General features: G+C 37.7%; 1 protein-coding gene across 9 annotated transcripts in view; it reads right to left on the bottom strand.

The window, feature by feature from the left end:
* The window catches only part of NEO1 (neogenin 1), a 265178-nt gene that overhangs the window by 177431 nt on the left and 64872 nt on the right, over positions 1–22875 (bottom strand). For all 9 annotated transcript variants that reach the window (XM_012507524.2, XM_030814721.1, XM_030814722.1 and 6 more), the window contains exons 2-5: positions 19957–20274; positions 14049–14324; positions 10294–10447; positions 517–653 (exon numbers count right to left, since the gene is read on the bottom strand). In XM_012507524.2, coding sequence (XP_012362978.2) covers positions 517–653; positions 10294–10447; positions 14049–14324; positions 19957–20274 — 885 coding nt within the window. The remainder of the gene's footprint in view (positions 1–516; positions 654–10293; positions 10448–14048; positions 14325–19956; positions 20275–22875) is intronic.

Raw genomic sequence — 22875 nt, 5'->3', positions numbered from 1 at the left:
TAGGTACAATCCAATTCTTTTTTTTTTTTTTTATAGGTGATCTGCTCTTTGTCACTGGAAGCTTTTAGAATTTTTTTGTCTTTGATATTATATGTTACTGTATATATAATTATATATTATTGTATGTTACTGTAAATGGGCCTCAAGGTGGGTTTTTCCTTCTTTCACCTATTTAACAGTCTATAAGTCCTCTTAGTCTAGTCTATTCTAGTCACTATTCCAGGGGTTTTGTAAGTATTAGCTCTTTTAACCCTCAAACAATTCCAATAAGGTAAATACTCTTATTATTTCCATTTTACAGCCGAGGAAAATGAGGTTCAGAGAAATTAAGTAAGTTTCCTATAGTCATATATCTAGGAAATATAAGATTTAGAATTTAAACCCAAGCACTCTGGTCTAGGAGTTATGCTTTTAATTGTTTTGCTGTATTGCCTCGCCCATGTTAATATTTCTTAAAAATTAGCAGATCCACAAAGTACACAGGATTTTTAAATTATACAGTAAATATTTACATACCTTGTACTGTAAGCTCTGCTTGAGCTTCAATTGTCTCATTTCCATTATCAGCTATACAAAAATAAGTCCCAGCATCATCCTCAGTAACATCACTGATCTCCAGGCTACCACCTGCCAGCAATACCAATCTTTCAGAGCTGTGTTAAAAAAAAAAAAAAAAAAAGATACATTTCAGTACTAGGAAAATAATACCTGAGAAACTCTCCACATAGAGAAAACACTTAAACAGTATTATTATTTATATAGCTATAGATGAACCAAGACTAACATAAAATTACCAGAATTTAATTTAGTCCAATTTGCTTTGCTCATATTTTACATGCATAAATATCACAAATACAAATCAAATGTTACAATGAATTATCCCTGACACTTCTAGTTATTCCCAAATGGGTATCACTTTTGGAACCAATTTCACTTCCTTCAGCCCATCTCTGTCTCCCTATTCTGGCCAGTATTTTTCCAAATTATGTAATTTTGAAGTCTGGAATCAATCTGAGAGTTAGTTACACCACCACAGCTATGCCACACTGAGATTAATAACAGAAAGAAAACATAAAGAGGGCAAATGTTAGATCCAAAACAGTAAGTCATGGGGTCACAGTGCCTACTGAAAGTTTCCCTATGGTAGCTTATCTAGGAGAGAGAGGAAAAGAGGAAGGGAAGAAAGAGAGAATGGTTGCCAGAGAGCAGCTCCCTGGGTGTGGTAGCTGGGCACAAATCAGTCACCATCATGCCATTATCAACCAGGATGTTGATGAATGCTGGCCAACTCTACAGAGTTATGTAAGCTGATTTAAAGAGAAACTAAAATAATCCTATAACATTGAAGAACAATCAATATTCTGATCAAATTTGTACAAAGTGAACAAGTTTAGTTAACCTGGAGAGTTACTAACCAAATCAGACATACAAAGGTACCTGACATGGGGCAAGAGATGCAGTTAATTCTAGGGACAAGTACCTAATTAAAGCTGCCACTTTAAAAGTCGCTTTTAGAGATGACATAAATTCAAAATATAGTACCAAACACAATAATAAATGTACACATATATTTTTATTTTGAAGTTCCACATCTAAACTGGTTTTCACAGGCTAGACTTTTCTTCCAAATCTTAATACTGTTACATTTCTAGTCTGTGTCCATGGATCAATTAAAAAATGTTCTGATTATAATTTGGCTTTTCATATAGAATTCCTTATAGGCCGGCCGCAAACTCCTGACCCCAAGTGATCCACCCGCCTCGGCCTCCCAAAGTGCTGGGATTACAGGAGAAACCCCATCTCTACTAAAAATACAAAAATTAGCCAGGCGTGGTGGCGCATGCCTGTAATCCCAGCTACGTGGAGGCTGAGGCAGGAGAATTGCTTGAACCTGGGAAGCGGAGGTTGCAGTAAGCCAAGATCACGCCACTGCACTTCAGCCTGGGCGACAGAGCAAGACTCCATCTCAAAAAAAAAAAAAAAAAAAAAAAGAATTCCTTATGGGGTAAAAAAAAAAAAAAATTCAGAGGAAGTGACTATACAGTCTTGGTCACATTTATAATTCTCATTCTAAGTAAATAAAGTGCTGGTCTGGCTTAAATTTCATTACATTGTAAAGTCTAGGTAATTAGTCTTCCTGAATCTGATAAACATGATTAAGTTTCTGGACATAGAAAGCTGAAAGCCAGAATCAGATTTGGTGACTTCTCCAAGAAATATGACCCTGCGAGGTCATGACTAACCTTTATCAAGCAACCTTCCTATCAGAAATGTCTTAATTATACCCTTAAATCCCAAGTTTACCTGATAAAACAGAGAAGTAAGATATTATATAATGGAATAGAGCAGGAATGACTGGGGTAAAATACATGGAGAGATAAGACAGATCTTTGGTGCCTCACAAAATAAGAAAAATTTACAAAAATTAAAATTCTACATTTTATACCTGGACAAAATTTACTACTAAGTTTCAGAAACAAAAAACTTAATGTTCATCAAATGAGAAATCAGCAGTGTATACATATGATACCCAGCTGAGATGAACCTAACTTGAAACACTAGTTATTTTTGAAAACAAATACAGTAATTTATATCTAATAATTATACTAAAAAATATTGTTGATACTTGATATGCCTGATATTTGGCATATGTGAGTACCAGTAGCGTAGCAGTCAGTCTTTCTTAATGGGATTGATTTTACTCCTTTTAAAAAAAGCCTGGGAGAAATAATGTCCATTTGTTTGGCAGAATTAATTCATTCAATTAGTTCATGGCTCACAGTAAAAAGACCATCAAGCCTTTAGAAGTCCAAAATTCAAAGATGTAAGCAAAGAAAAACACCAACGTGAAAAAATATATACAGCCAATGGACTCAAGTAAATTCAGTGTTGCTGGGCATAAGGTATCCCTCCCTGAGTAGCCTAGGGTCAGTCTGGAAGAGCTTGGTGTGCTAAGGAGAACTTTTCTTTTTTGACCAAGGGGAAAGGCTTTAAAAAAAAATTAATAGGTTTTTGGGGAACAGGTTGTGTTTGGTTACATGAAAAAGTTCTTTAGTGGTATTTCTGAGATTTTGGTGCACCCATCACCCCGTGTACACTGGACCCAACGTGTAGCCTTTTATCCCTCACCCCCCTCCCACCCTTTCCTCTGAGTCCCCAAAGTCCACTGTATCATTCTTACGCCTTTGCATCTTCATAGCTTAGCTCCCACTTACGAGTGAGAACACAGGATGTTTGGTTTTTCATTCCTGAGTTGTTTCACTTAGAATAATGGTCTCCCATTCAATCCAGGTTGCTGTGAATGGTGTTATTTTGTTCCTTTTTATTGCCGAGTAGTATATATATATATACCACAATTTCTTTATTCACTCATCGATTGATGGGCATTTGGGCTGGTTCTATATTTTTGCAACTGCAAATTGTGCTGCTATAAACATGCACGTGCAAGTTCTCTTTTTTGTATAATGATTTCTATTCCTCATTATAGATACAGGAATGAGATTGCTGGATCAAATGATAGATCTACTTTTAGTTCTTTATGGAATCTCCACACTGTTTTCCATAGTGGTTGTACTAGCTTACCTTCCCACCGGCAGTGTAAAAGTGTTCCCTTTTCACCACCTCCACATCAACATCTATTACTTTTGATTTTTTGATTATGGCCATTCTTGCAGGAAGAAGGTGGTTTCACACTGCGGTTTTGATTTGCATTTCCCTCATAATGATCTTGAGCATTTTTTCATGTTTGTTGGCCATTTGTATATCTTCTTTTGAGAACTGTCTATTCATGTCCTTAACCCACTTTTTGATGGGATTGCTTGTTTTTCTCACTGATTTGTTTGAGTTCCTTGTAGCTTCTGGATATTAGTCCTTTGTCGGATGTATAGATTGTGAAGCTTTTCTCCCACTCTGTGGGTTGTCTGTTTACTCTACTGATTATTTCTTTTGCTGTGCGGAAGCTTTTTAAATTAAGTCCCATCTATTTATCTTTGTTTTTCTTGTGTTTGCTTTTGCATTCAGGGTCATGAAGTCTTTGCCTAAGCCAATGTCTAGAAGGGTTTTTTGAATGTTATCTTCTAGAATTTTTATGGTTTCAGGTCTTAGGGAAAGGCTTTTGAGCAGAGTAATGACACACTCAGACTTTGTGAAGAAACAAAAAAAGGGTGGGAAAACACTAAAGCAGAAGTTTGATTACATAATTACAATGGTCCAGAATTAAAGAGCAAAAGATTATGGCAGTAACAATAGGGACAAAAAGAAAGCAAAAAAGTATTGACTACTCTTAAAAAGTTGGATAAAGAAGGTAAGGAGAGAGATTTACTCATTCATTTAACAAATATTTATTGGTGTGTCTGTATGTGTCAGGCAGCAGCTGGGGATCAGCACTGAGCAAAAACACAATCAGTGCTGTCATGCATCTCAAGTGGGAAACACAGACATAGAAGATAACTCTACAAAATGGTATAGCAAAAGAACCTGCCAGGAAATTAGGGACGAGGAGAGATTTTCCTGACAAAGTAACCCTTAAGCTGAGATCCGAAGAATGAGTAGAAGCTAACTAAATAATGAGGTGGGAAAAAATATTTCAGAAATATAGACTAGCACATGCAAATTAATTGTGGCAGAAAGGATCACAGTTGTTTGGGGATCTAAAATAAATCAGTGTGGCAAGGTGTAACAAAATAGACGAGGATGAGGATGGAGCCAGATTGCATAAGGCTTTGAAAACCATTTTAAGAATTTGGGTCCTTAACCTAAGAACAACGGAAATCCATTAAACATTTTTTTTTTTTTATTATACTTTAGGGTTTTAGGGTACATGTGCACAATGTGCAGGTTTGTTACATATGTATCCATGTGCCATGTTGATTTCCTGCACCCATTAACTCGTCATTTAGCATTAGGTGTATCTCCTAATGCTGTCCCTCCCCCCTCCCCACACCCCACAACAGTCCCTGGAGTGTGATGTTCCCCTTCCTGTGTCCATGAGTTCTCACTGTTCAATTCCCACCTATGAGAGAGAACATGCGGTGTTTGGTTTTTTGTCCTTGCGATAGTTTACTGAGAATGATGTTTTCCAGTTTCATCCATGTCCCTACAAAGGACACGAACTCATCATTTTTTATGGCTGCATAGTATTCCTCCATTAAACATTTTTAAAAGTGGGTAGGGGGCTGAGAGTGCTGTGGTAAAATAAGAGCTTTGAAAAGACTGCTCTGGCAGGAGTGTGAAGGTGTATTTGGAATGAGGCCAGAGTACAAGTGGGAAGAACAATTAGGAGGCCACTGCACCGACTCTAACTTAGAATAAGGCACATGGTGCCTTCATGGATGGATTCCAAAGACATGTAGGAGGTAAAATCCTGCAGATACATCAGAAAAAGAAACGGAGAAGAAGACAATTGTTAAAGACAACTTCTTTAGGGTGGTAAGAATGAAGAGAAAAGGAAAAAAGAAAACTGTTTAATTTAGTTATTTGTCGTTATTTGAAAGAGAGGTAAATTTTTTCAAATCTGCATTGAGGAAACCTTTTTCTTCATTGAGATTTCTATTTTTTCATTTGCTTCAAATGTGTTTATAACTGTTCACTGAAGCGATGCTATGATGACTGCTTTACAATCTTTGTCAGATAATTCTAAAATCTCTGTCACTGTCTTTTCTCCTTTCAGTTGAGATTTTCCTGGTTCTTGGAATGATGCATTACGTTCAACTGAAACATGGATATTTTAGGTATTATGTTATGACACTCTGGATCTTATTTAATCCTTCTGTTTTAGCTCTCTTCTTCTAACACCACTCTAGCAGAGAAAGTGGGTGGTGGGGGGTGGGTGGTGGGTGCTGTCTCACTGCTGTCAGGTGGGGGTAGTTCAGGTTTCCCACTCAGCCTCCATTAACATGTAAGTGGGAAGGGGTTTCCTCATTGCTTCTTAGCAGGGTTGGGAGTTCCAGCTCCCCACTAGGCCTCCATTGATGCCTCCCTGGGTAGAAGGGGTAGGACTGTCTCATTATTGTTCCCCCACATGGTCACATGGTGTTGACACCATGGAGGGGGCCTTGCTACTACATGATGGTAAAGCCTTGACTCTCCACTGGGCCTCCTTTGATACCACCCCAGAGTGAAGGGAAAGGTTGCCTCTTATGGCTGGATGGGGTGAAAGTCGAGGCTCTCCATTTGTTCTCTACCAACATGGGAGGGGCCTCATTACTGCCTGGCTTGGATAAAAGTCTTGGCTCCCTACTCCAACTTTGACATCACTTAGCAAGGAGACTGAGATGCCTCACTACAACCTAGGAAGGGTGGAAGTCTAGGCTCCTGGCATGGTCTTTGACTGGCATGGTAGGGTGGGGCCACAGTTTCTCTTCTGTGGTGTTTGACTGGAGTAGGAGAAAGTATAGTCTAACTGCTTTTGTCTTGCTGAGATGGTCTTTTCCTGCCCCTTTGGCTAGAGAGCACCTTCTGTTGAGGCTTTTTTTGTTTGTGCCTAGTAGGGTTTCCAGGTTGCTGGCTTCTTTAGCTCCAAGTCTGGGATATATGAGGCAAAACACAGCCCAAGTTCCTGACAGGGTCTTGTGGGGGGAAAAAAAAACTGAGCCCATAGAACTAACCACCAAGTTGGCTGGGCGCAGTAACGCACATGTGTAATCCTAGCATTTTGGGAGGCCAAGATGGGTGGATCACTTTAGGCCAGGAGTTCGAGACCAGCCTGGCCAACATGGTGAAACCCCCTCTCTACAAAAAATACAAAAATTAGCTGGCAGCGGTGACACATGCCTATAATCCCAGCTACTCATTTGATCCTGGGAGGCGGAGGCTGCAGTGAGCCGAGATCATGCCACCGCACTCCAGCCTGGGGAACAGAGCGAGACTCTGTCTCAAGAAAGAAAAAAAAGAACTAACAATCATGCTGTTCCTTGGGTCTCAAGCTCCCTAGCCACTCAATCTCAATCTTTCAGAGTCTTCTTATGTTTGTTTCACATGTAACATCCAGGGTTTTTAGGTGTATTTAGCAAAAGGAATAGGGAAAAATATATCTACTCAATTTTCCCAGAAGTGGAAGTCTTCCATTTGTTTTTTAAATAATCTTATTTTTCTACTACTGTCAATTGTAATAATATCAAGCATTTTAACCTGTTCCTTTGCAGTGGGGTTCAGATCTATCACTTCATTAAAAGATAACATTATTTGACTATTAAATTACATTTTTCTGTCAATCACCTTGAACATTAGCATTTATATTTTCCGGATTCTCTTCCTTTAAAATAAAACTACTTAGTGAATGAGATCCATTTCCACCCCCCTCTTTCATTAGCTATGATTATTGTAAATCTGAACAAATTTGATAAAAGGTTAAATATATAGATCAATTTTTGGACATTTATAAAAGCCATGGAAATGTTTTTAAGTTCACTTTCAAAGAAGTCTTAAGATGAGTAATAAAGAAGGATGTTTAGTTATTTAAGATCTTTTTTTTACTAGATCCAGCCTAATACTATCTGAATTTCTAGCCACTTTTTTCTTTCAATTTCTAAGCCTCTTTCTAATTTGGGGTCTAAATAATTTATTAGCTAAGGCCTATCTACATATCTCATAAGGCTCTAGCAGAAACAAAGATATTTTAAGTAATTACATACATCCAACCAAAAACACTCCAGTGCTCCATTCACTTATATTTTCCTACATTACTTTGGGTTATTCAAGCTAAATATATTCGCCACCACTTCCCCTCCCCAGTTATGTGCCAAGCACTGTGCTAGGGTCTGGAAAGACCAATGTGAACACCATCAACACTGTCCTGCTCTTATTTTTTTCTGAAGCTTCTTGAGACAGTGACACACCGAGGCAGTGCTTCTCAGACTGTTCAGCCACCTAATCTGAGTATTCAGGAGCCTAGAGAACTACAGGCAGAAATAAGTCAACTCAATCTTAAAGTCTACTGCTTTATCCTTAAAATTCAGAGGAATGTTATTAACCATGATATATTCACATTTGATTTAGTTAAAAATCATCTGCTCCCAAGGATATCTTTGAATAAAAGTGGATGTTTCAGGAAGATATGAAACTTTTCTATCATGATGTGCATACCCTGGCCCACTCAGACCCCAGCCTGAGAATCATTCTACTAAAAGAACAATTCTCTAACACGTTGTATAAAATAGCAATCCTACCTCTATTTCTCTTGGCACTCCTGATATAATTTGTCTTAATTTTCTTCATAGCACTTACCATAACGTGACATTTTTTATTTTTACTTATTATCTGACTCTTTCCCACTAGAAGATGAGCTCTGTAAGATCAAGAACTCCATTTGGTTCACTACTCTATTCCCAGCACCTAGAACATGCATGACATAGCCAGCATTTGGTAAATATTTGTTGAGTAATTACTGAACAAATGAGAATCACAGAAAGCCTCACATTTATTTCTGACATAATCATTATATATAAGTTTTATACCTTCAGAATGTCCCTTCATGACAAAATATGTTTTAAAATAATACATTTCGGCCTTCCTACTCCTGATAAAGATTTTGTTCTAACATGTAGCCAATTAAAATTTCTACTGTAAGAACTTCACATTTTTATCCCTATTTTAAGGTTCCCTACGTTTCAGTTGGCAAAAAAAAAAAAAAATTGAAGTCTTACAAATTATTTGCTTACATAATATTTAGCTGGAAAGAGGAGTAGAAAGACAGGGAGGAAGCAAAATGTGGAGACAAGAAGTTGGTGAGTGGATGGATGATGAGAAAGAAATCAAGTGATATTGGGGAGGATGCCATGTTTTGCTAAGGGAGTATGTGGGGAACAATCTGATTGTATTCCATCATCCCCAGTGATCACTGAAGGCTGATCACCCAGATAACTAGATAGATATCAGTTTCTACGTCTTGGCTACTGAACTATACAAATTAAAATTGTCTGTTCACTTTTGATTTTGCAACTGGGAAACTCTAGATCTGTCCTGTCCAAATCAATAGCCACTAGCCACATGTGGCTACCTGAAATGTGGCCTGCATGACTGCAGAACTGAATTTCTGAAATATTAAAATAAATGTACAAGCTAAAGTTGTGTCAAAATGTTTCCCACTAAACACATACTTTATTCTTTTGGTAGAACTACATTTCACATTAACTGGTACATCACATAAAATATTACTATTATATTTATTATTGTACATGTACTTCTTACTTTTTAAAAACGTGGCTATAAGACATTTTTAAATTACATGTGTGGCTTGCATTATATTTCAATTGAACAGCACTGCTGTAGAACAATGGTCCTCAACTGGGGGCAATTTTGCTTCCCAAGGACCATCTCACAGTATCCAGGGACATTTTTGGTTGTCACAATGCGTAAGTGCTACTGCCACCTATGGGTAGAAGGCAGGGATGCCAGTAAACATCCTACAGTGCACAAGACAGCATTATTTTGGAAGCAAAAACATACCTACCTACCACAACCCACACCACTTATAAGAAAACACCTGAGAAAAGCACCCATTGCATAAGGAAGTAATGAGAGGTGATAGGAAGGACAGTAAGGTGGTTGGTATTTTGTGAAAGATGAAGAATTTGTGATTTCTGATAGGATTTCAAAAGGCAAAAACAACAGGATAAGGAATACATTTTCTTTTCTTTTTTTTTTTTTTGAGACAGCATCTAGCTCTGCCACCCAGGCTAGAGTGCAGCGGCGCAATCTCAGGTCACTGCAACCTCCACCTCCTGGGTTCAAGCGATTCTTCTGCCTCAGCCTCCCGAGTAGCTGGAACTACAGGCGCATGCCACAGTGCCCAGCTGATTTTTTTGTATTTTTAGTAGAGACGGGGTTTCACCGTGTTAGCCAGGATGGTCTCAATCTCCTGACCTCGTGATCTGCCCGCCTCAGCCTCCCAAAGTGCTGGGATTACAGGCGTGAGCCACTGTGGCCAGCCCAGTTTCTCATACTGATTGTGCAATGGAAAAACTACTATCAAAAAAATGCATATTTTTTGGGGCTACTCAGGACCAAAGCTCTTACAACAATTCAGGGAACAAAATCCTAAAGCCTTAAGCTGAGTACACTGCGGCTTCAACAGGAACAAAGGGAATAATTATCTCTTAATATTTTGAAAGCATCTTTTTCTTTAAATATCCTAATTATATATATCATATAAACATATTTGAAGGATGACATATGAGCATTATGATGTGTTTAAATAAAGTTGATAATCTTTTTAAATTAGTCAATAGTCCCAAATGGGATATGACAAAGTCTCAAGCTACGGCTGAAGAAGGCTTTTAGGCAGACAACACTTACCTTTCTGTGTCAAGCGCCTCCTCATTTTTCATCCATTTAATGGTTGGAGTAGGAAGTCCTGAGGCAACACATGGCAACACTACATGCTGACCAATGACTCTGACTAAGGGAGAAGGCTGTTTCAAAAACACCAAGTCTGATTGCACCTCAGGATCTAAAAAAAAAAAAAAAAAAAATTCACACGGACAATAATTAAATAAAGGACAAAACAGGCCGGGCATGGTGGCTCACACCTGTAATCCCAACACTTTGGGAGGCCGAGGAGGGAGGACTGCTTGAGCCCAGGAGTTTGAGACTAGAGTAGGCAAAATAGCAAGATCCCATCATTACCACACACACACAACAAAGCACTTTACTGCTTTAATGTTGAGGAATGACTGGTTCTTATTCAGTCTGTGTGGCTTTATATGACAAAATATTTTAAGCAAAATGATACAAAAATTTCCATTCAAATTAGCAAACACTTCTCAAATAAATTCCATGTGCAAAGCATTGTGCTAGGCTCTTTAGGGGTCTTAAGGATGTATAACTTATTGCTCCTGCCTTGAGGGTACATACTTGTCAATCAATCGAGATATTTGACATGAATCCTATTCACGTTGAAAGATAAGATAAAAGCCATGTGAGTGGTACAAACAGTGGAGACTGAGCAAGCTCAGGACCCATGGCATTCTCCTTACTCACAGGGATAAGAGGTTTCCTTTCCTTCCCTGTATCTGTGTGTTATTTCTGAAAAGCTTTCTGAGTTTCATCTCTTTAACTTGCTCACTTAGTCTGTCAATCCCTTGATTTTGTAACTGAGCAACGATCTAGCTACCACTATATTTGTGTATTTCTTATTCAGACATTAGAATTAATGTGTGCTCACTTTATAGAGTTGTCCTCTTGTGGATACATGAAAAGGCCACACTCTTGTGGGCAGAAGACAGAGTTCTCTCCTCAATAAGGTAATATTAACTTAATATTGAGTTTTGACAAAAAAAGGTCTCAGGCAGAAGAGATGTGACTCTTGTGCCCATATGCTTTGGAAAAGATGTTCTACAGCCATGATAACAACCTCCAGGACTAGCTTTAAACTTGTCTAACCAATTAATGACAGTCCTGTAGCCATGGTAACAAGAAAACATTGCCTAATCGATTAGTGACAACTCACAAGGGTGAATGTGGCTTTGAAAGCCAAACAATCAGTCAGCCAGCTAATGGTGGAGTCATTTACTTTTAAGGCTGATATTAACTTGCTCCCACCTCCGTAATCAACCACAAAACGTATTTCTATGACTGACATTAATCCACCTCTGTCTCTTAACCAGTACAACCCAAAACAATGTCTTCTGAAAAACTCTATAGGAGATAAGGACTTAGCTTTGCTCAAGAAAACTATGTTAGACAAGCACAACTCTCCCTTACTTAAGTAAGCAAAACATTCCACATTATGTTTTTGTTTCAGATGTTGAGTAGTGATCTCATCTCTTGACACTACAAATCTTGTTTTCTTGGATTCAGATTTTGAGGATGTGCTTAAATGCTACCCTAGGTGTTGAGAAGTATTACCGCTGTCATGTAAAAGCAAGTGAGCAAGCAGGCTGAACAATACTGGTATACGGCAATAGTTCTTTTTTTAATTCACCTTGAATTACGTAGGTATATTTAATTGAATTTTGATAGAATCAATTAAACAAATTCATAGCAAATATTACCGGCTTCTATGTGCCAAAAAGTGTTTTTGGCAGCAGACAAAAATTCCCTGCTCTGGTTGGGCTTACATACTAATGAGGGAGAGAGACAAGTAAGATAGAATATGTCAGATGGTGATATGTTCTGAAGTAAAATGAAGGTAGAAGGAGAAAACACTGGGGGTGGAAATCAAAGATTGTTGTTTTAAACAGAGTGTTCAAGGAAGGCTTCACTGATAAAGTCATATTTGAGCAGAGAGGTAAGAGAGTGACCCAGGCAGGTATCTGAGGAAAGAGGATTCCAGACAGACAAAAAGGCCAAGAGCATATCTGGATTGTTCTAGAAACATAAAGTGATCACAATCTTCGAGTGAGGGAGAAAAGAGTAGAGATGGGATAGGGGAGAGAAAGGAAGGAAGTGGTATTATAATCTTAATAAATCTTTACAGCCCAGAACTTTAACTCTGAATGACATGGAAAACCATTAGGGAGTTTTGAGCAAAGGTGTGACAAGATCTAATAATATACATCCTATGCTGGCCACTGTGGCCCATACCTATAAGCCCGGCACTTTGGGAGGCCAAGATAGGAGAATTGCTTGAGCCCAGGAGTTCAAGGTCAACTTGGGCAATATGGCAAAATCCCATCTCTACAAAAGATACAAAAAAATTGGCCGGATGTGGCGGTGTGTACCGTTTGTGCCAGCTACTCGTAGGCTGAGGTAGGAGGAACACTTGAGCCCAGGAGATCAAGGCTGCAGTGAACCAAGATCGCACCACTGCACTCTAGCCCGGGTTACAGACCAAGACCCTGTCTCAAGACACATACACATATGCACATGGCACACACACATATATGCACACACGCACACTTTAAAAGATACTGTCCTTGCTGAGAATATACTGAGACAGGAATGACGAGGGATAATGACAAAAAAAGAACCTACATTTATGAGTTGAAGGGCTACTAGGAACACCCTCAAGAGTTGAAGCTCACAGTCCTGCTTTGCAAACCAGTCCATAGATTAAAAATGAGCCTATTTAATAGACATATAACTCTTCCCAAATAATGTAGGGATAGTTCAATTATATTCAGAAACTCAAATTTGAGATGAGAAATATGGAGGGGGCACCTAGCAGTGAGAACAGAAGGTAAACAGTCATGAAACACCAAAACGCTAGAGGGGCTATGATGAACTACAAGTGGGAGGAAGTTATGAGTAAGCAGAAGTTATACAGTGAGAAAAGATATACAAAATTGATTATGAGGAACACCAGAAGGGGCAGGAACTGAGAAGACACACAAAAAGAAGAAAGACTGAAATAGGAGCTGAATTTACACTAAAATGGGGAGTATAAAGATCCAAGGACTCTTGCCTGCCATTGTCTCTAGAGCCACCATGTTAACACTTACCACCCAATCCATCCCTTATACGAACTAGCCTGGATGGGTCTCTGATTTGTACAAGTGAAAAGACCTAACAATAAAAGTATCCTATTGTTGGGGAGAAGGCTTGACAAAAGAACCAGAGCTATTTTTTTGACCAAGAAGAATACCATCAGACAGTGAACATACTTCATTGCTTGATAAATTTTTGATAAGGCATTCCCTAAAGAGTGGATCTTCTGGCACATTTTCTTCTTTTCACTCCTGTAGGAAACTGAGACTCCTTATGCTGACAGTAAAATGTCATACCACATATTAACATTCTACTTTTTTTTTTTTTGAGATGGAGTCTTGCTCTATCGCCCAGGCCGGAGAGCAGTGGCACAATCTCAGCTCACTGCACCCTTCACCTCCCGGGTTCAAGTAATTCTCCTTCCTCAGCCTCCGGAGTAGCTGGAGTTACAAGCACCCGCCATCACGCCTGGCTAATTTTTGTATTTTTAGTAGAGACGGGTTTTTGCCATGTTGGCCAAGCTGGAACTCATGTGATCCACCCGCTTCAACCTCCCAAAGTGCTGGGATCACAGGTGTGAGCCACTGCACCCGGCCAACATTCATTATTTTTAAAAATTCTAACAGAACAATGTTTACCCATTCATAAACATAAAACCATCAGTCCTGATAATGAGTTAATACCTGGAAGAACCTTCAATTCAACTTCATCACTATACTTTGGTGGCCCACCACTTTCCACTACGCAGCGATAAAGCCCGCCATCTCCTTCAGTTGCATTGCTGATAACCAGCATTCCACTTGGAAGTTTAATAACTCTATCATCCAGAAGAAGGGGTTGTCTGTTCTGTTCCCACCTCACAAACGGGACCAAATCTGCATTAACTTCACAATTCAGAACTGCGTTGTCCCCAGCATAAACTGAGGAAGGTTCTGGTTGGCTGGTAAATCTTGGAAGACCTGGACAATAAAGGAAAAGAAGAAATAAAATTGTATTAAATATTACTTTAAAATTTTGTCTTGGGGACCAGGAGCAAGTCAGCTCACATGGCTGCAACATATGGCAGAACCAGGGCTGAGAAGAAAATCCATGGAAATTAGCTAAATACAGGGATACTGGGCAAATAAGTAAATGCATTAAGGATAACTGGAATCAGATTCCTCACGGTTAGAGAAGCGAGGTACAAACATTGAAAAGGAGATGGGTAGAATAAGTCCTATGGTACTGGTCTAGAATGGAGGTATCAGTGTAAACACCATGGTTTTATATAATCATAGATATAAAAATATATATGGATATCTATATAAATATAAAAGTATGTGTGAAACATGTACACATTTTGTCTAGTCATTACATATTCATTGCTATACCTATGTATTTCCTAGCCCTGTCCACAGAGAAGGTCCAGCATTGATATCACTTCAGTAGCAATGGTATATATGGTGTCTCTACCTTTTCTAAATAACTTCTTGGAGAAATGGCCAATTCTAAGAGTGCAGAAGGAGAGAAAGCACAAGATGAACCTGGTACATCTTACGACATAAAGTAAAAAAACTGTCCAAAGAACAATGTGGACATATCAAAACGGCACAGAAGTCAGACTGAAGGGAGCTTCCTCCGATTAAATCTGGGATAATGGTATTAACATGCATTATAACCCACTGAATAAAACAAGAATCTGTCGGTTCATGCAAATGTAAACAAATAAGTGGAAGAAAAGGAAAAGCTCTACCTTATAGAAATGATGGAACTAGAAAAATCACCATTTGATAGTAATAACTGACTCAGGTATGAATCCTCAATGGATACCAAAACTAGTAAACAAAAATGTCATGAGGAACAGTATATTTACAGAGTATAAAAGTATCTCTTCCCAAAAATACTCATTATTAACTAACAAAAGTACCAAGCTTTACGATGGAGAAACACTGCACAGACCACCTTAAGTAGCAAAAGTTAACATCACCAGCAACAGAACAAAATATCACATGCTTCTTGGCATGATGCACTGAGAACACAGCATTACTTCTGTGGTATTTCTCCCAAAAATGCGAATCTGAATCTATTCAGGGAGAAATCAAACAAACCCAAAATGAGGCAAGGAAAAACCAAGTTATATCTAAAGAGTTTAAAAAGACACAGCCACCAAGTGAAATACGTAATCTTGGGCCAGAAAGAAGAGTATGTGTGGGAGGAAGACGGGGGGTACTCTGCTTTTGGTTTTTACTATAAAGAACATTATTGAGATGATCAGTGAAATCTAAATTAAACAGTAGTATTGTATTAAGGTTAATTTCCTAATTTTGATGGACATCTATGGTTATCTAGGAGAATGTCCTTGTTTCAAAGAAATACACACGTAGGTATTTAGGTGGCAGTTACAGGAAAACCTGTCTGCAATTTACTCTTAATGGCTCAGAAAAAAATATGTATTTGGATGTATGCATATTTGGGGGGATAAGGCAGATATGATAAGATGTTAACAATCAGGTAATCTAGGTAAAGGTATATGAGATTTCTTGGTTCTATTCTTGCACCTACTCCCTAAGTTTAAAATGATCTCAAAATAAAATGTGAACCAAAAATGTCATCATAAATATAGATGCCACAGGATGTAGTAGCTAAGAGCATCAGTTTTCAAGTCACATATCTGAATCTGAATCCCAACACCACCACTTCATGGGTGTATGAAGTTGGCAAGTTATTTAACCACTCCCTAAGACTGTTTCTTCACAAGTAAAATGAGAGTAACAGGCCTCACAGGATTGTTAAAAAAAAAAAAAAAAAAAAAAAAAAACTTAAATAATTTATATATAGTATATTGCATAAACACTTAACTAGCTAATATAATATCTAAAAAGTGACTGCTATGCTCAGAATGAAACAAAATGTTTCTTTAAGGAAGAGCAAACAAATCATGAGAAATGATTACAGGTTTTCTAGTTTTATGATGGTGAATTAGTCCAAACATAAATCACACAGGTTTCACAGTCCTGCAATAAACTGTTTCTTTTTCTTCTTATTATTTTTTTTATTTCAAGGGGATTTTTGAAGGAAAAAAATAAAGATAAAATTATCCAAAAAATCTGCTTTTTTTCCTTGAGCTCCCAAGATTTGACCAAAAATCTACTTAAGAAACCAGAATATCAGAAGAAAGGAATTAACAAAGATAAACACAGAATTTAATAAAGTTGGGGAAAGGAGGAAATCTTAATAAAACCAAAATATGGTTCTATTTTTATTTATTTATTTATTTATTTATTTATTTATTTATTTATTTTTTGAGACAGAGTGTCACTCTGTCACCCATGCTGGAGTGCAGTGGCACAATCTTGGCTCACTGCAACATCTGCCTCCAGGGTTCAAACAATTCTCCTGCCTCAGCCTCCCAAGTAGCTGGAATTACAGGCGGGCACCACCACACTGGCTAATTTTTGTATTTTTAGTAGAGATGGGGTTTCACCATGTTGGTCAGGCTGGTCTCAAACTCCTGACCTCAGGTGATCCGCCCATCTTGGCCTCCTACAGTGCTGGGATTACAGGCGTGAGCCACTGTGCCCAGCTCAGTTGTATTTTTAAAGAGTCAAAAAATTCTTCCTCCTGAGGTCTCATGAAAATTAATAATTTTTAAAATGTAAGCTCACAAAAACATGGAGAATTGGCAGACAAGAGATTTCGAAAAATTTCTGAGTAAGGAAAGCAGATGGAGGACTAGTAACTGACATAACAAGGCAGGGAACGCTGCAGCTTCCTGCACTCCCAAGAAGGAAGCCAGTTGTCCTGCTGCCTCTGTAGAACTGCGGGAGAAAAAGGACAGTGGGAGTAAGACCTGGAGTGGACAAGAAGATATTAACAATGTCTGTATTTAGAACACCCTATTACCCCACCTCTGGGCACAAAATACTCACAGCCAGCACACTGCCCAGGCAGAAAGACAGAAATTTTGGTTGTGGAGAAATGACACAGCTCAGAGAAAAAGACCTCTCAAACTTAATTCTATGAGCTACCTATTTAACGTTCTTTCAAAAACTTCCCTTCTTGCTTGACTTGGCTACAATCAGTTTCTACTGCTTGCAACCAAAAAACTCTGAGTCTTTTAGAATGGCAATTTGGCAGAATTTTTTTAAGTTTTATTGATATATAATTTATATACCATAAAGTTCACTATCTAAAGTACATAATTTAATATTTTTTAGTATATGAACAAAGTTGTATAATCATCACCATAATCTAATTTCAGAACCTTTTCATCATCCCAGGAAGAAATCTTGTACTCACTTGCAGTCACTCTGCATAACCCATACCTACCCCACGACACCTAGGAGTGGAATTGCTGGGTCATATGGTAACACTATGGTTAACATTTTGAGGAACTGACAAACTAGTACCTTTTAATTGCACACACACACACACACACACACACACACACACACAGTGTATCTTATGATCCAGCAATCCCAATTCCAGTAATCTGTTTTATAGAAATAAAGATTTGCAGAAGGCAGTTCACTATAGTACTGCCTATAACATCCAACAATTTTAAACCATTTAATTGTTCATCAATAAAGAAATCTTTAAATAAATCACAGTATGTATATCTAGACAATGTATACTATGCAACTATTTAAAAGAATTTTTATTTAATCCCTTAGCTTGGGTACTATTTACTCCTGATACCTAGGGCCAAGAGTGGGTTAAATAACTTTCCTACAGAACCCTGTATGCAGTCACTGCAGAATGTATCACCTTCTCTGGTGCTGCTCGCTTAGATATGGGTCAAAAAAATGCTTCCTGAAGGTATCAAAGCTAAGAGGAAGAATGGACAAACTTAGCAGAGGAGAAGAAAGTGAGGAAAAGGTGGAGGATAAAATTAACAGGCAGTGGGGATGCCATGAGCAAACGCTGGAAGGCAGAGAATAAATGAAAGGAAACAAAACACTCAATACTGCCAGTGCTTAAAACTGTGGTGAGGGTGATGGTGGATGTAGGGGACAGGGGTGGGGACAGAGGCAGGGTGAAATGTTAAGAAATAAGGTTGGAGAAGTGGAAGACAGCTCATAAAAGGAATCAACAGGCCTGTTATTTGAGAGTTTAGATGTTACCTTGATGGTGTTACTGGAGGATCACTGAAGGGTGAGAAAGAGTACTCTAGCTAGGGTGGAGACTGGACTGGAGGAGGGGAAGAATAAGGTAGCAGGCAGATGCTTATAAGGCTGTGGTGAGGGAAGACCGGGAGTAGCCTCAGGAAGGAGAAAGTGGATTAAGTACAGGGAAATTAGGAAGCAGAATTCACTGGATTTGATGATAGTATATAGGGGGACAGCTGAGAGGAAGCAGCCCATGAATAAAGCTCAGATAAGAGATATTTAAGAACTTAAATTATAAACAGACACTGACCTAAGTGACATTGTAGAGGCAATCATTATACCAATTTATTTATGAAACACGTTGGAGAAAGCCTGGCAAATAATTTTTTAAGGGAGAGAGAAGAAAGAAAAGAGAAAGAAAAGAAAAGGAAGAAAAATAAGAGGAAAGAAGGAAGAAAGGAAAGAAGGGAGGGTAGAAGGGAAGGAGGGAGAGAAGGAAGGAAAGAAAAGGGAAACTGGAAAAAGGACCCTTTTTTTCTTCTTTTATTTTTCCATCCTCAATCTATGACTATGGAATAATTACAGAAACTTTTTGTCACACCCAAATTCAACTTTGAGTATTTGTCCCCAAAGAGGAAAAAAAACAGCCATTATGCTCTGAATGTATGAGCAAATAATACTCTGGAGTGAGCATGAGATGGGAAACCATAATCCTGGAGTAGGAATGAGATGGGAGACTACTGTCTCTGAGGTTCTATCTCACACATGGGCGTTTCACCAAGGAGAGAGTAAATACAGGACTTAAAGATAACATTTTTGTATAACATGACCCTTCACAAAAACTATTTCATCTGGTACTCAAGTAAAGAAACACTATCTCAGGAATGCTAGTATCTACTACAAAACAGACATGACTTACTTAGAAACCACATCTTACTCTTCAAGATCCCTAATTTTTCTTACACTTTCCATCATTCTTCAAATAAGGATACTCTGAAAAGGAGGGAAAGTTCCTCTCTTTATAACTTTCTGCTCTCCACCTTAATATACACTCTCTAGATTTTAAAACAATTAATCCAATTGAATATCATTTCCTTGGTTAAGGCATCAAGGAACCAGGATTCTGACTTTACTGCAAGTTTTACAAAACCATACTAAATGGTTATGCTGGGTAAGACAGAAATTGGCCGTCAAAGTGATTTAATTTTCCTATACCACTTCTTCTGCCACTTCCAAGTCTAAAAGGAGAAAAGAACTGCTCGGTACTTCTGATAGCAATAGTAAGCCATCAGACAAGTGGAAACACGGTACAGTTTATTCTCTACGGCACTGAGCAAGCCCTATAGCAAGGTCCCATAGACAGAGTACATGCACAATTGATATCTGTTAAATGAGTATGTTTGTTGCTACTAATTTAAAGAAAACTCCAAGAGAACAGTGCTTTTATCAAGATGTACATGTTATAAATATTTGAAAATGCAAAAAAAAATCATTTAAAACTTACCTGCTACTGTGAGCCTCGCTGTTCTACTGACAATAGTTCCAAGACTCTCAACAGTGGCCACACACTGATAATAACCTTCATCAGGTTTATTGTGTTTGGAATGCACAACATTGCTGATAAATAAAGATCCATCCGGGAGAAGCTGGCGTCGATCATCTGATACTAAGTTTAAAAAAGTTCCATCTTTTTTCCATTCAATTTTTGGAGAAGGCTCAGAATATGCTGAACAGTTTAATATAACAGAAGAGCCTCTAACTGAGAGTGTATCCACCGGCTCCACCAGAAAATAAAATGGAGTGAACGTTTGAATGCTGGCTCCTACAAAAATAAAGAAAAAGAACAAAGTTAAGCAAATCTTTCTTCTACTATTTCTGTCAGTAAATATATTACTAACAAGTCCAAAAATTATTAACTGTTGCTCTTTGGATGTGACACATAAATATAGTCATCTCACTATAAATGTCTAATAAATAAGGTTTATTTTCAAGTAGGAAACCAAACTTTGACCCATTTAGAAGAACATTAGGGGAAAAAAAAACCTTCCACCTGAGATAAACAAGCCTTGTTAAATGACATCAGTATCCAATAAAAGTTTTATTTCAAACCCTAGCATTAGATTTATAAATACCTTAAGTTACTGCATTCAAAGTGAAATTCTCTGTTGAACATAAAGGAGGCAGAAAATTAAAATGATTCTTAAGAGGTATCTTTTTATGTTTATTAGTTATTTGTATTTTTTCATAAATTTACTATACACACACTTTGTCCATTTTTCTAGAGAATTTATTCATCCGACTGACTTTTAAAAGCAATCTGCTATCATATTTTACAAATATTCTTTTTTCCAATTGACTTTATAATATTTGTTATAAGAATAAATTTTAAGCTACATAAAACTAAACTTTATAAAAAATTTCAGCCTTGCGTTGTTCTATTACTTTTGTGATTTTCTACATTTAATCTTCATCTAGAATTCATTTTAGTGTAAAGAGCATGGAAGGAATTAGCTTAATTTCTCTAAGTCCCTGTCAGTTCTTTGAACATGGGAAGAACAAAATTTAAAGAAAAATATTTGCTATAAACCTTATATTCTCAGCCTGTTGGAAAGCTTTCCAACTTAAAGCTTTATCACTTTTCTTCAAGAAAACTTCTGACCAGTTCCCTTGTAAACAACTCAAGTTGTCATCAGCTTTCTTCATGTGAAAAATCAGAGAAACCCAATCCAGCAAATGAAACTAAGACTGTTTTTCGAATATATCTACACACCTCTTTATATTATTTACATTATGAATTTAAGGATGACATAAATTCTATATTATATAATGAACAAACAGCTCTAAAGAAATATAAAACACACTGGCAGAGGGAAGGAAATAACATTCAATTGTTTTAAAAGTTTTTCAACACTTCAATGATAAACAAATTCTAATTCTAATCAGACTAATTACACTTTCCCAAACACCACAAGCAGGTATTAGAAAAGAGGTGGCTGGGCACAGTGGCTCACACCTGTAATCCCAGCACTTTGGGAGGCCAAGGTGGATGGATCATAAGGTCAGCAGTTCGACACCAGCCTGGCCAACATGGTGAAACCCCATCTCTACTAAAAATACAAAAATTAGCCGGGCATGGTGGCACATGCCTGTAGTCCCAGCTAGTCGGGAGGCTGAGGCAGGAAAATCACTTGAACCCGGGAGGTGGAGGTTGCAGTGAGCCGAGATCACACCACTGCACTCCAGCCTGGCAACAGTGAGACTCCGTCTCAAAAAAAAAAAAAAAGAGTTTCAGGTCTCTATGCCCATTTAATGACCATGAAATTTATTTTATTTTTTAAGTCTTAAAATTCCTGAAAATAAGCTTAGAAATTTTTAAAAAGTAACCTGCAATTAGTTTCTTATTACTATCAAAATGTTTATGTTGCATTAGTTTACTGGAATCATAGTAGAATAAACACATAAACAAAAAGTATAAAAAGATAGCTAAACTAAGAGAAATTACGTTTATATCTTTACTGTGTAACTATTAAATCTCTATTATACCCCCCAAACTTAACTCAGAAACTTAAAAGATAAATGTGTTAGATTGGTGGCCAAAATATGCAAATTAAAAATCTGAAGTATTGTATTACTGATAATAAAATACATTTTATTTCAAAATTACAACACAATTTTTGCCATTTGAAAAAATACCCCCAAAATTACAATTTAAATGTTTTGCAGTTTAACACTGTCTTGCTTTTTATTTCATTTTTAAAATTGAGCCAGGTTGAACAACAACAACAAAAAAGTATATGTGTCTGAAAAATTAAGAGCGAATTACACTCACAGGAAAGCTTACAAATGCCTTTCAAAATCAAGGCACTTCAAAATTTTTACAAAAAATATTCACTCTAAATTACTGAGAACACAGTGTTACTCAAATATTTCTGTACATAATTTTGTATTTTGTTCTCTCAGTAGGAGGGCAGTGACCTAAGATATCCTCTCTTCACTTAAAACCCCTCAAAGGCTTGCCGCTGCCTTTTACAAAGAAACCTGAAAGAACTCCTTTAGCAGACCACCTGATCTAGCTTCTGCCTATTTCCAGCTCCCTTGCATTGCTCTCCAAGTCAGTTCCCCACAGCTCCTGCCTCTTCACACAAGCTATTCCCACCACCACTCCTTTTCAGTCAGTTCTCAGTCTTCCCTCAAGCTCAGCTTAAATATCATTTGCTCAGAAATGCTGTCTGTCCCAGGTGCCCAGGCAATGTTAGTTTTGCCTGTTCTAAGCAAGCATGGTGTATGCGCTACCTACAGAGCACTCCAAATAATCTTTGAATATCTGTAATAACTTTAAGTTAAAGTAGAGAGGTTCCCAAACTTGCTTGGCTCCTGGTACCCTTATTTTCTCTACAATTTCTTTCAATAATTCCATAGGTCA

Source organism: Nomascus leucogenys, chromosome 6 (assembly GCF_006542625.1).
Source record: "Nomascus leucogenys isolate Asia chromosome 6, Asia_NLE_v1, whole genome shotgun sequence".
Lineage (NCBI taxonomy): Eukaryota > Metazoa > Chordata > Mammalia > Primates > Hylobatidae > Nomascus > Nomascus leucogenys.
Note: the sequence above shows the minus strand (reverse complement) of the source record. Positions and strands in the feature narration are given on the sequence as shown.